This window comes from Cololabis saira, chromosome 18 (assembly GCF_033807715.1).
Source record: "Cololabis saira isolate AMF1-May2022 chromosome 18, fColSai1.1, whole genome shotgun sequence".
Taxonomy (NCBI): domain Eukaryota; kingdom Metazoa; phylum Chordata; class Actinopteri; order Beloniformes; family Belonidae; genus Cololabis; species Cololabis saira.
Genome location: NC_084604.1, coordinates 17,143,035 through 17,156,858, shown reverse-complemented (window position 1 = coordinate 17,156,858; position 13,824 = coordinate 17,143,035). Strand labels below are relative to the sequence as shown.

The 13,824-nt window shown below is 44.1% G+C and overlaps 1 protein-coding gene across 2 annotated transcripts in view; it reads right to left on the bottom strand.

Moving 5' to 3' along the window:
• Positions 1–13,824, bottom strand: part of LOC133464526 (forkhead box protein N3-like) — an 81,610-nt gene that overhangs the window by 18,467 nt on the left and 49,319 nt on the right. For both annotated transcript variants that reach the window (XM_061746558.1, XM_061746557.1), the window contains exon 3: positions 3,562–3,713. In XM_061746558.1, the coding sequence (XP_061602542.1) occupies positions 3,562–3,713 (152 nt within the window). The remainder of the gene's footprint in view (positions 1–3,561; positions 3,714–13,824) is intronic.

Here is a 13,824-nt window from a genome sequence, read left to right as displayed (position 1 = left end):
TCCCATGTGGCTGTAAGTGATAATACTACATAGTGTGGCTTTAAACAGGATTCATTTGTTTGAAGTAAGTAACGCATTTTTTGTGCACAAATCTGTATTTGTTCCAAAACAACCTTTTTTTTAAAAAGAAAACCTAATTCCCATCCACAGCTCCATGGTGCCAGTTCAGTTCTGAACGGGTTAACTTGGAAAGTTCAGAAAAACCTCCCCCGAGCAACAAATACCTATTTCCATATGATTTATATGCACCGAACTCCAATATATTATTATATATTTCAGAATAAAGTAATGCTGTTGACTGTATTTTTATTTAAAGGCAGGGTAAGCAATTATATGCAATTTCTAATGGAGAAAACGTTTTAAAAAAAAATCACATTTAGTGAAATTCTCCAAAGTAAAATGTACAAAGAAGAAAAGAAAGGTCCTGGCTATGCAAAGTGATAATAAACAAAGACAAAAATGCCTTACAATATAAGACATGCCAACATCCAGAAATCACATACCCTGCCTTTAAATAAATGTTACATGAAATGATCTCATCCAAAGTTCAATTGCTTCATTTCTGCGCAACAAATTCAAGTAATTAGTGTATATTTAATTAATTTTCATATAATTTAATTCCATTGGTTCCTAAATGTTTTACAATTATAGACCGGTTGATTGATCTTAATTGCACATTTAAATATAACATTTCAGAACACTATTAACAAAAAAATAGAAATTGCAATTAATCAAGTCAAGGAGTTTAATAGCGTTATTGATTTAAGTTTTTCTCTATTTATCTGCGGTGTATACCCTTATTCTATATAATCGACTGAGGAGAAGAGTAGGTTTTTAAATCTACAACTTTTTATGTGTTTAATTCATTTTTTATGGGAATTTCTCCTCCGTGGTTGCAGCTCCTTTACCGGAGATTTATAATCACTACGGCATTCACACGGGGGAAAGGAGGCACGGAAAGACACGTCCTCGTGCAGCGGATACCATACGTGCACGAACACGGACCGTGCAGGTGGTGCATGGTGTTGCACCACCAGGGACCTCCAGCACTCGTTTCCCACCGTGTGAGCGAGAGAGCGAGAGAGAGGGAGTGTGTCACAATGCAAATGAACAGCCTTCCCCCTCCTCTTCCTCCTCCTCCTCCTCCTCCCCTGTACCCCAACCTCTCCGCTGTACCCCCCCCCCCAACGCACACACCTTCCCATGTTCTGAATCTAGCCTCCAATTTGTTCCACTTCCCCATACCTCATTGTTCAAAATGACACTTTTACATTTTACAGTGAACCAATTATTCTGTCTTACACAGTCCGCTGGCTCTGCGAGCCAACTTGCCAGGATCGGCTGGGGAGTGGGTTCGGGGGGGACGGCTGGTGTCGCTGCTGGATGGAGGGGGGGGGGGGGGGGTTCGGACAGTACGAGAGGGAGTGGGAAAAAGAAGCTGACGAAGAGAGACAACTAATAGTAGCTCTCTCTGACATATCCACAGGGATGAAAGGAAGAGCTGGATGCCGAGAAATTAGTGAGGAGGGAGGATGGAGGGGGGAGGAGAGGTCAGGAGGAGAGGAAAGGAAGCAAGACAGGTGGACGCTGCTGTACTGCGGAGGGATGCGCGCGTGTGTGGGGGAGGAAGGAGGATTTAATTGAATGATAAAGTGATAGAGAGAGAGAATGGCCGGGAAAAAAAGAGATGGAACGGGGATAAATCACAGCAGGGATAAATAAAAAAAAAAGATGGAGTGGAGGGGCCGCCGCTAGTTGTAATGTATGCCTCAGGATGAACAAGGGGAGGAAGGGGGGGGCTTAAAAGAGGAGATGAGAATGAGAGGAGGGGAACAGGAGCAGCGTAAGGAGACGAGAGGAGGGGAGGATGATGGAGAGAACATGTGGAGAAAAGGAAAAAGAAAGAAGTCAGGGCTTTTTACGTGTGATACGCCTGGGGGGGGCAGTAGGGAGTGTTGTTGCATGACAACGGCGTGCAGAAAGATTTAAAGAAAGGATGGAGCAGGTCAGCTCCATCGCCTGCAGCGAGAGTGGCAGATGGAGGGAGGATAGAGAGAGCAGCAGACGAGCGCTCGCTGTAGGTTTATGTTATATTTGGATATTGGCAGTCAGGTCTGCGTTTGATTAGTTTCTTTCCTTTTTTTCTTTTTTTTTAACATAAGATAAAATCCAAAAGTCACTGAAATCAGAATAAAGACTCTGGAAAATTGTGAAACAGAATAAGTGTAACACAAATATGAAAACATCATCAACCAAACAGGGATGGTTATGCTGTTGCTGTTGTGTTTGATTCCCTCAGGAAGTGTCGTCGAGCCCTCGCGGCCCCCCGTCTCTACCGTTGGCAGGAAAACCAGCTAAGCACCTCCGGATGTCCCGGACATCTCGTACACTCAACGGAGATGAAACTACAGTCACAGAAATACACCTGACATCTCGGAGGAGGCGACCAGGTGGCTCAAGGAACGTGATGATGGGTGATAAATGGGAGGATGACTGAACAAGAGATCAAATAAAGGTCAATTTAGGACAGTGTTTCAAGCGCAACGTCACCTCCGAGGCTCTAGAGGGAGCAGCTGAGCGAAATATCGCAAAAGTTCTCTTTGTGACCTTGTGACTTAACCTCCCCCCCAAAAAATGATGTGACCAATAACTTTTTCTTTTCACAAAATGAATTAGACATTTTTTTTTACTTAATTCAGGAGTCTATTCTAATTAAAAAAAATAAAAATAAAGCCACTATGTAGCAATACCACGTCTGACCACCGGGGGGCAATAAAGGTTAATGCGTCATCTCTGGGTTACAATGAAGTTTTATTACAAGTCGGTCCATCCCTACTCGTTATGTCAACACGGCAAATGTTTTCTCCCCTGTGTGGTCAAACGTGGTGTTGCTACATAGGGTGCCTTTAAATCTCAGTTACAGCTGTAAGGAAATATGAAAACAAACCGATGATTAGGTCAGATAGAGTCCAACTACAGGTGGATGCATACTCCACAAGAACAGAGAGGGTTGTTCCTGATCTAGAGGTGGGAGTTCCTGTTCTAGAGGCAGCAGTAACTGTTCTAGGGCAACTTTAGGGTTAAGTTATTTAGAAACATCAGGAGTTGCGTGTTGCAGCTTTTTGATTTTGTAGAGCCGCGTCTCGTTCCTCGTTTCTTTACCTGTGCATCAGCTTGACGTGACCAAAATTTAAGAGCGGAGAGACTTAAGAAATCCCAGGAGTGTCTGGCGGCTCATTACGGAGGCATTTACCTCCGTATCTACTGTACACACACACTATACACACCACACGTCCTTAAACAACATGACATTAAGTAGAGAGTGTCTCTAAGTTACTGATATATGTCAAAGTGAGTGAGCTGAAAGCCCCTCCCTCATCCGTGGCCCTGACGCCTCTCGCAGTGATCCAGACTCTCTCTGTGACCCGAGTTTCCTCCGACCCTGAAATATCCCGTCCAGAACGAACTACCTCGAGACCGAGAACCGAGTTCCTCTGTTCTTGAGGGGAATGAAACAACCTTAACAATAAAAAGGCAGTGATGCTGAGATCAGAGTCTTACCTGTGGTGAAATGTCTGTGGAAGGCTGGGCGGGGATCCGGAGGAGGTGGCCAGGCCCGGCGAGTAAGTGTGATACGGCGTCTTCTTCAGCGCCTGGATCAGGTTGTGCCGGTACTCCGGATCTATCGACCACAGGGAACCTTTGCCTATGCTCTGAGGGAAGGAGAGGACAGATGGAGAGAGTTGTTAGTGGACGGAGCTATCGGACCTCTTGAAGCACATCTCCAACGCTAAGCAGACCTGTGGAGAGTAAAAACACCAAATCAAAGCCCAGACCTTACTTATCGTACCACTTGTGCAAAACTCCGGTCTCACTCTGAAAATGAGGGCTAACACATCCTCGACGCCACGGCGCCGCTCAGCGCCTCTGATCTTCAGCCCCCCCCTCCCAAAAAAAAAGCTGCCAAGCTTCTTTCTGATTAAGACGCAAGGAAACTCTTTAACTTTTTCCACTCCAGAGGCAATGATGGTGTGTATTTTTAGATCAAAGCAGCTTCCCCCTCACCTAATGAAGCTGTCGGCTCCCAATCTGAGCGGAGCCAGCCGATAGATTATAGAGAGAGGCCGCCATGAAAACACACTCCCCGTCTGTGTCTCTCTCAGCCTCCTCCCTGCTTTCATCTGAACGTGGCAGGAATCGAGGAGGGGGGGGGGGGGGGGGGGGGTTGCGCAACAGCAGAGACCCCGAGGTTGGTAGGAAGGACTCGGGCAGGAGGAGGGAGACGACACAAAGTAAACAGGTAAAACTAAAGTCCTCGTGTTAGCTCACTCTGCAGCAACGGAGGTGCAAACGGGAGGGAAGTTGTCATGACAAATGTGATGAGTACTCTACATTAGTTACGATGAATCTGAATGAGGTGTTTTTGAGTTGTTTTGGGGTCGTTATCCTGTTGGAGGACCCACAACCTGCAACTGAGGCCAAGCTTTCTGACACCAGACAGGACGTTTTGCACCAGAGTGTGTCGACAGTCTTGCACAGATTCAAGACACCGTATACCAGAGGCAGCAAAGCAGCTCCAGAACATAACCATGGAGTTATTAAGGCCAAACAGTAACGGCAATAGTGAGACTAAGAGACGGCGGCATTTTCAAATGAGCGACGAATTAATATGGATTCAGCAAAGCAGCAGTGGTCTGAGGAGCGATATGGTCCTCGGAAGAAGCCCGTATTAGTCCGATTTTCTCGCCAACGGAAACGCAGCGGAGTAACTGATGTTTGCAGTGACGTAATGACATGGCTCCCCTTAACACCCGAGCTATGGAAAAACAAACCGGTTCTCAGCTGGTTCCCAAGTTGAACGAGTTGTGAACCAGCACCAGCACTGGTCCAGAACCAGCCCAGGAACCGGTTTGGTGGAAAAGGGGTAACAGTAGCTCCAGTCCTTTTCTTTGGCGGATTCATTTTTGCATCTACGAACATGGAGCTCATCTCTCAAAAATTCAGTCTCACTTTTTCTATGATTTTTTTATTCCCTAAATCCAAGGTGACCTTGTTCTGGAAGTTGTTCTGAACCTTTTGGTTTCCATTCATACTATTCATCTCGTCACCAATTTCTGTATTGTGTACACATCCAGGGAGGTTGTCTACAGTCCTGTGGATGGTCTTAACCCAAAGAACCCAGAAGCAGACTTAAACATCAGAGTCGGGTAGGAAACTTTACTGAACAAGTTCAAAACAAAAATCACTCTCTTGGTACTGAACCAACCTGACAACTGAGAGGCTACATAAAACACTAAAGCTTCTGCAATTCTCAAAACCATAAGCTGGCCGAGAGACCAGAGGTGCTCTGGCGGCAGCACGCTGCCAACCCTCAGCCCACGTAACTTCCTGATTGAGGATCTCAGGTGTGCTTCATCAGCGAGATGATTGCAGGCAGCAGTGCAACCTGGGGTTGCAACGCTTTAACGTGCTCGTCTAGACTTTTCTCTCCGATCTCCTCAGACAACTCGCTCCTTTGCTTCCTTCGGTCCACGATCAGTGAGGTGAACGCCAAGATGCCAAAAAGAAGGACTTTTCCTGTTTAAATAGTCAGACTTCGGTTTAACGTCACTGTGGTCGAATTTTCATTTCTACATGTACCAACTCATTCATCAAGCTACATTAATTTTTTTTAATAATTATGGTGGACCACAATTTCTGAAGCAATATCAGATTTTCTTATTAGTTGATTTTTCAGTAAATTATCATTTATTAATACTTTTGTCAGTTTCACCTTATTTTATTGTCTGTTGTGGGTTTTTCTCTCTTTAATGGTCGGGAAACGACTTTAACCACGTGCATATTTCACTTATGCTTCATTCACTTCACAAAAATGTATCCAAGGAAATGGGTCTGGTACTCTGGTACTGAAATGGGTGCTAGTCCCAACCGTACAGAACCAATGGGATGTGGGTGGGGTTTATGCTGAGCCATCCAGAACCACTACTGATAACAGCCAACATGCTACAGAAGAACTGCTGGTAACACTTGAATCAGCTCGTTTTTTTTTTTTTTACATCGTCATTCACAAGAGAACTTTTGTGTCCGTTGGTACCGTCCAAACCAAGCAGAGCCTGACAGTCATTTTGTCAAAGAGGAAAAGACTTCCAGGCTATCTATTTAGAGGCCCATACCGTACATGTCCACCCCACTTAATGTTGACGCAAAGGGACCGCCATCACCTCAACGCCGCCGTTTGTCTTTCAAAGTTCTGCCTAGGGGGGTGGAAGTGCCGCCAGGCAATTTCCCGCCAAAATGCTAGAGGGTATTACGCTTCAGAGGGGTCTTTGGTGAAATCGTGTGAAGGTCATTGGTTGAGTCTACCTTTTTGGTGTTCGTTTTCCTACCAGAGGGTAACGGATGTGGGACAGCAAAAGCTTTTACTGCAAATGTTTCATGGTGAAAGAAAGAGAAGTTGTGCAAGGAGGTGGTCCGTACGCCCTCTGAACCAGTCTAGCGGACAAATAGCTTTTCCTCTGCAGGTTGTTGGTAAAGTCACAGGTTAAGAGCTTTAATTTGTTTATTTGTTTATTTAAAAGGATCCCCATTAGTCTTCGCCATGGGAAGACTATTCTTCCTGGGGTCCACACATAGACATACAAAAGATGATAATATAAAAGATGATAATATAATAATAATAATAATAATATAATAACATGACAATAATAATAATAAAGATGACAATAATCCAACTCAAAAAGGGTGAAAAACCTTCACTACAATTCCTGAAATAATAAATTGAACCAAAAATAAAAGATTAAGTAACCCACCATCCACATCTTAAGTAGCAATATTTGCTACTATCACCAGATCTGTTCCGCTTATGAACAAGATAGTTTACAACGACTTTATAATATACCCATCCCTCTATTTATAGAAGTATAAATATATATTACATATCATAATATACTCATACATTATAATATACTCATACTTCTAAACTATATATACACTCATAGCCTACAGAGATTTAGAATATATTTACTATTAATATATATATTAATACTTACTAATTTCCGTCATTTATGGACAGTTTCAAACAACAGCTGAATTAAAAGGCATATATTACAAAGATAAAAAAGTAAATAAATAAAAATAAGAGTAAAATAATTAAAAATTAGAATATATTTTGGCCAGATCCACTAAAACTAATCAAAAGCCAGGGAGAAAAAGTGTGTTTTTAAAGCTGATTTCAAAACCTCAAGTGATTCTCCAGATCGAACATGAAACAGCAGGTTATTCCAGAGTCTAGGGGGCCGCCGCCGCCGCAAAAGCCTTTGGTGTTCAGTCGTGTTTTGTTGCCGGCCAGTAGCAGCTGATTGGAGGATCTTATTGACCTGGCAGGCTACAATACACTGAAATGTCTAATAACACTTTCTCTTTGAGATGGAGGGCAGAACTCACTCAACTACATGTATGTGACCACGGCTTTAACCACGGCTCACAACCAGCTCGGGTTGGGGGCGATGCCTCCGTCTGAAACGCAGCACAACAATTAGCACGCTGCGACCCAACTATACTATATACCCAACTGTAAATGAATAATAAGTATCAGTACAACATATTGCACACGATACAGTCTGCTGTTTATACAAGTGTTCAAAGGCCCTGGAAAAGAGGCGTCTACAGTGATTTATGAATTAAAGTACATTAATCATGACATCAACGAGACACTTTTCCAAAAACAGCGGCTGGGAAGTTCTGCTGCAGGAATAGCTGCCGACCCGTTGGACATGCATGGTGGGAGTGGGTCAAGTTAGTCAACGGCGGTTCCGTCACTTATCGCCGCATGAAACAGATTTAGTCTCAACCTCTCTTGATTCAGAGATGGACAGATTTTTGATGTGTCGTTCCAGATCCATCAGGACTCGGAGGCTGAGTCCCGGTCCAAACTGCACAAACTCCTGCGGTTCTGAACAGTGTGGATAAAGAATAAGGACTTGAGGGACCGTGAACGGGAGCAGCTGAATGAATCTGAATATTGGCTTGAATCAATTTAATGGTATTTAAAGGCTCGGCTGAAAAGTTACATTTCTCTCTCCCACTGTGTCGCAAACTTATTAAAGAAACAGCTTTTGTGACCGAAAGCAGCAGAAGAAGCACTTATGAGGAGGAAAAATGATCAAAGTAAAGTGTGGGCTGTTTTATTCAGAAGATAACCATAGAATTTGAGATTGAACGTAGAAATGTATTAGCAAAAAAATGCAAAGTGGTAAATCTATAAGGAAAAACAAGTGTTAAAGTTCTAAATCCACAAGAAAAGAAACTTGGAGACCTTCTGACAAGTTTTGAGATTTTAAAGTGAATAATCTCCCCCCATTGTTAAAGCCTGATTGAAGCCACTGCTCTGCGTGGATCTCCATTATTGCTCATATACAGATGGACAAGAGGATTAATGATGCATGTTATGATGAAGTGAAAGTATTTTTTTCACCTAAAAGTCATTTATGAGGTAAACAGCAACAGTTCAAATAGTCAAGACACGATTACAGCGGAAGGCGGCGCGCAGCCCGACCTTTTTAAAAAAAAAAAAGTGACCAAAAAAAACAAATCAAAGCAAGAAGATGTGATGTCAAATCCTGCAAAATCCCTCTGCAGACTTCAAAATCTCCAAATCTGCCTCCCTTTACCCTCACAATCAAGTCTGATACCATTTTGTTCCACAAATCCCTTGTTGAACAACACAAGCTGCATCCTTTCTAATGCACGATGATCCTGCAGAGTCTCCGCTGATTCCCCGTGTCTTCGCAGCGTGGCTCCTGATCCCGGGAAGCCCGGGCCAGAACGGCGCTGCCGCCCACCAGCCCTCAGCCTTGGGAGGAAACGCCAGCAGCTGATGCCGTGTGTCTGGGTCCCGGCATTAGTATGTCAGCCGTGTTGAAGCCGGTCCATATGCGGCGGCGGGAGCGTGCATGTGTGTGGGTGAACTTCCCTGGGGAGTGTGATATTACCCAGCACGGGCTGCTCCTGGGAGCGCTGCTATTACTGCCAGCGACGCCTCTCCCGGAGAGCATGATATTACACACACATGCACTCGCTCCCACAGAGGTGACCCCCGCTGAGCCCAAATTTCCCCTTGTATCTCCAGCCTGCCAGCGTTTGTGTAGAGATATGTGTGTGTGTATGTGTGTGCCTGCCTGCCAGCCGATTAAATCAATGCTCTCTCCTGAATCTGTCTGCTGGGGTCCGTGTGCCGATCACAAACCCCCAGCCGCTGCCCCCCCTCCCTCGGCGGCTCGGTCCAATCACGCGGCGCGTCTCACAGGAAGGGTCCGTAACCTGGGTTAAAGCGGTCGCCTTGGCAACAGGCATCATCCAAGCATGGAAGCGGGAGGACTAATGGACTTTTCACTTCGTGACAAAAAGTTCAAAACAAAAGCCTGTCGCCGTGGCGACCGAGTTTAAAGACGGATTTAAAAAAAAAAAATGTGACCTTCAACAGGATTAAAGAACCACAAACTTGACCCTCAGCATCTGCTTTTCCTCTTTTTCCTGTCTCCATCCTTTGTTCCCATCTTGTCCACAAAGATGATTTTGTTGTTGCTCTTATCAGCGTTCCACAAAAACAGTCAGACAACCATGGCGCTCGGAGTGAAAACGTTGGGATTACACAACAAATAATCCACAACTCGGGAAGGATAGTCCCTACTTTAAGGCAAATCTTATAAAGTATTACAGAGCGCACTGACAAGCGGCGCATTACATTAAACTGCAGGTTTAGGAAGAATTGGCTTTTAAAAGGAACGGGTTAAAAATTGATTCATAGCTCGTCTGCATTTGCATTTCGGTCGCTGCTGAAAGATTTAAAAAAAGCTTGAGCTGCAACATGCACTGCGTGGCCGGAAAAAAAAAGAGTCACACGTTCTAATATGTTAATGTTTTTAGCCTTGATGATGCAAATTTTGTTGCCCCACGGCATTTCAGGAATATTACACCAACGTTGGGACAATTCATAATGTTCATTTCCGTCCAGAAATGCATTCTCGTTTGGTATTGATGAAGGCTAAAGAGTCGTCTCCAACACATCCCAGTGGGACATAGCAACACATTTATGTAGGGGTAGAGGTGTGGCCTTTTGATTGACACATTGCATGTTGGACTGGGCAAATCGAAGCTAAACACCTTGTGCAAATCCAGCGATCCTGTTGCAAAGAGCTCCTCGTTTGAAGAAGCTGAGAGCCGTAGGAGACACTTCAGGACCCGACCCTGCTGGTCGCCCTGACCAACCGCTGCAGGCCTGTGACCTGTGCAAGTTCAACTTCAGCTGTTTCAGCAGCGACACTTGCACAGATTAATCTGAATGAATGTAAAGTTATATTAATTAGCATCTTAGCTCATCATAAGCTACACCAGCCATGCTGAAAGGCCAAACTGTGACTGACATGCAAGGTTTTGGTCAATTCTGAGGAATCTTCTGTTTTCTGGTGGCTCAGAGTCTGCTACGTTCAGAACAAGCAGTTTTTTTTTATACGGGCCATCATAGTCCAAATTTTCTTCTTCTTTGTGTTACTCTGCTTATCCTGTTCTTCTTTCTTTTGTATTTTACATTATTGCATTTCCAAGCGCTAACTTGAAATTTGCAAGTTAACGAGCGTTCCCTCATTAACTTGCATATATTTCACAATAAAAGCATTTTAAAGAACTGAATAGTGTATGCCCACTGAAACGCTAGGGGGTTCATAATTTGAAAAGGATGCAGATCGTGTTAAATTTGTTAAACAGTCTCATGCAGTAACTTCAACAATGCAAACGGGTGCAAGATTTCTTATTAAAATACAATGAATGGTGATTGTGAAGGAGTAAAAGAAGGTCATGTGATCCCTTGTAGTTTAGGTAGATAAAGGTCTCGATCACATTTGAGTAAAATAATAATCTATTTCTATAAATGTGAGAGGATCTTTTTAAAAAGTATTTATTTTATTATCACGGACCCACGGACCCCTTGCAATGACCCCACGGACCACTAGAGGTCCGCGGACCCCCGGTTGAGAATCCCGAGTCCCTTCATTACAGGAGAGCTTCCAGAGCACACGCTTGGACCAGACCAATAATTTGACCCGTCTGAAACAGATTAACGCCGTCTTCACGAACACGGGATGCTTCCTCTGATATGACAGTTTGAGGAACAGGAAGCAGCGCGCTGTTTCAGCTGCGTTGTGATAACCGACTGCCAGATGTTGCGCGCTAATCCCTCCGGCGCTTTTCCAATCAGAAGCTCTCACCTAGAGTTCAGCCGTGGAGACTGGAGGCTCTTCATGGACTTCAAACTGGGCGCTCGGGTCAAACAGCTGCCGACTCAACTCCCGACCTTTTATCTGCTTCACTCGTCTCAATATGACGAGGGAACGGACCCCACCAGGCCAATTAACTTCCCTTCAGTCAATTGTCCAACTGCTTTTGAGCCCCAGAAAATAAAGGCTGTTTTATTTTGCTTAAAATAGCTGCAGGTCCTTGACGGTAGAGGCTATATTTTTGTGAAACATCTGGAAGATTCTCTTACTCGTACACATCTGTATTTGCTTAGTTGAACTTGAAGGTGGTGACTAGAAGTAATTTATGATGATGTACTGTAAGCAGCATTTTTGACCTGGTTTTCCCCTTTTTTTATTTTATTTTTGGACATAAGAGCCTATACGGACTGTTTAAGACCATCAGCTCCTCGCTGACTGTGCTGGAGAACAGAGGGGTCGGCAGAGTCCGACCAGAACCAGAACCAACCGTCACTGTCGCCGGCCGTGGAGAAACTGATCCTCGTCGAGTGTGACAGATTCGAAGGCCCTTTTTTTTTCTGCAATATGGCAAAATCATTTCCCCCTCGGTTTCCTTCGCCTGCACATTGAAAGGAAAGACAACTGCGATGACATCACCTGCCAGCGCTGTCAGAGGAGTTGCACGCTGAACTGTTTCGCAGGTGAGCAGGGATCACCGTGACAGTGAAACGCCTTTGCTCTGTCAATGCGGGCGGCTCGGAAACAACAAGGCAGGTATCTTCCACTTGTACCCTTCGCTTATACACCGTTAGCTGTCACTGTGGCACTTGTGCCGCCCTGGCTGCGGTTTGCATTTCCATCTGAACAGCTATGTCTTTTCTTTTTTTTTGCGCACCGTGATGCTCAGACATGAACTTTTGTCTAAGGAAAACACCGAAGAAACCCGTGTTTGTGTGGACTTTGCAAAGGTATTGTTCATGATTACGAAAACACACACACTGCAACTTGCCTGGGACACATTATGATGAGAACAAAAGACAAAAGGGGAAGAAAGGGGAGAAAGGGAGAGAGAGAGGGAGGGAGGAGGGGGTTAGAGGAGTCGGAGAGAGTGAGAGAGATGATTGTGAGTTGCTAACATCTGTTTCCTGTGTTATATAAGCTGTGGGGGCTGCTCTCCCGTGGAAATGGGAGATATTAAAAAGTCCTGCTGCCACTGACCCCGATGGTGACCCCACGCCGCTGCCGCCACCGCCGCCGCGATATTATCCTGTCACATGCACACTCACCTGTCACATCGCTCTCTACAACTCCCTTATTAGGGACCAGAATAGCTCACCTCGTAGTGGAATAAATCCATGAAACGTGCACAGATGAGACACGAGAAGTTAAAACACTCCTCGCATTTTTGTCCTACCCATTAAATTGTTTTTTTTTTTCCTTTCTTTTTTTGCTCCATTTAATCCCCGAGCACCGCATCTGCCTCACATTACTCCACTTTTGAGCGAAACTGGACGAGCCGCTCTGCTCCCGAACCGGTTAGCACACGAAACTACGCTAAGCAGCCGCTACAAACTTGAAAAAGGCGCCAATCCGCTCTTCGTAAGAAAACACAAAGGGTTGAAATGTCAGCTGTTTCTGCGAGGCTGCAGACGTCGTAGAGCTTAATCTTCATCTTCTTCTGAGCCAGAGAGCTCGAGAGTCGTCTAAATCTGACCAAAATATAACTTTTTATAGTTTTAAACGTTCAGTTGAGACGAACTGGCTGCAGGAGGTTTATTATAAAAGGAGGTTTATTATAAAAAAAAAACAAGTATCATGTGACAATATGTAGTGTAGCTAATGAAGCACGTTACTGAAACCACAGCTTTTATTACTCCACCCAAGCACGTCCTCCTTTCAACGGTTCATTCCAGCGGAAAAATTTTATTTTCAACTCAGAGTTGGAAAAAGAGATTAAAAATAATGCACAGAGCTCCACATCTTTGTAAGAGGCTTTTTTTTACCCATTATGTTTTCATGCATCATTCAACCCATACGACCAATCCTAACGTCGTATATATGTCAGGATTGTTAAAGCCTGATTAAAGCCACTGCGCTCGCTGCGTGGATCCACCATTATTGCACATCTGTATAGATGGACAAGAGGATTAATAATACATGTTATGATGAAGTGAAAGTATTTTTTTCACCTAAACATCATTTATAAGGTAAACAGCAACAGGTCAAATAGTCCAGGTTGGGTATAAATATGTACTGGATTTTTATAAGACACTTAAAATCCTTAAATTTTCTCGAAAATCGACAGTGCACCCTATAATCAGGTGCACCTTACATATGAATTTTGTTGTGCTTACTGACCTCAAACCAATTTTATGAGGTACGCGGCGCTCAAAAATGGTCCAGTTTTAGTGACTTTGGTAGCATCTGGTCAATGTTGCCTTACTGTAATTAGACATCAACGTTAGGTTTTTAGCATAAACCCAATTTTCCAATCTAAATCATAATCTAATTATAATCGAATGTTTGAATACAATGTTGTTTCAACCTCAAACTAACTTTGTGTGTCCGCTATAGC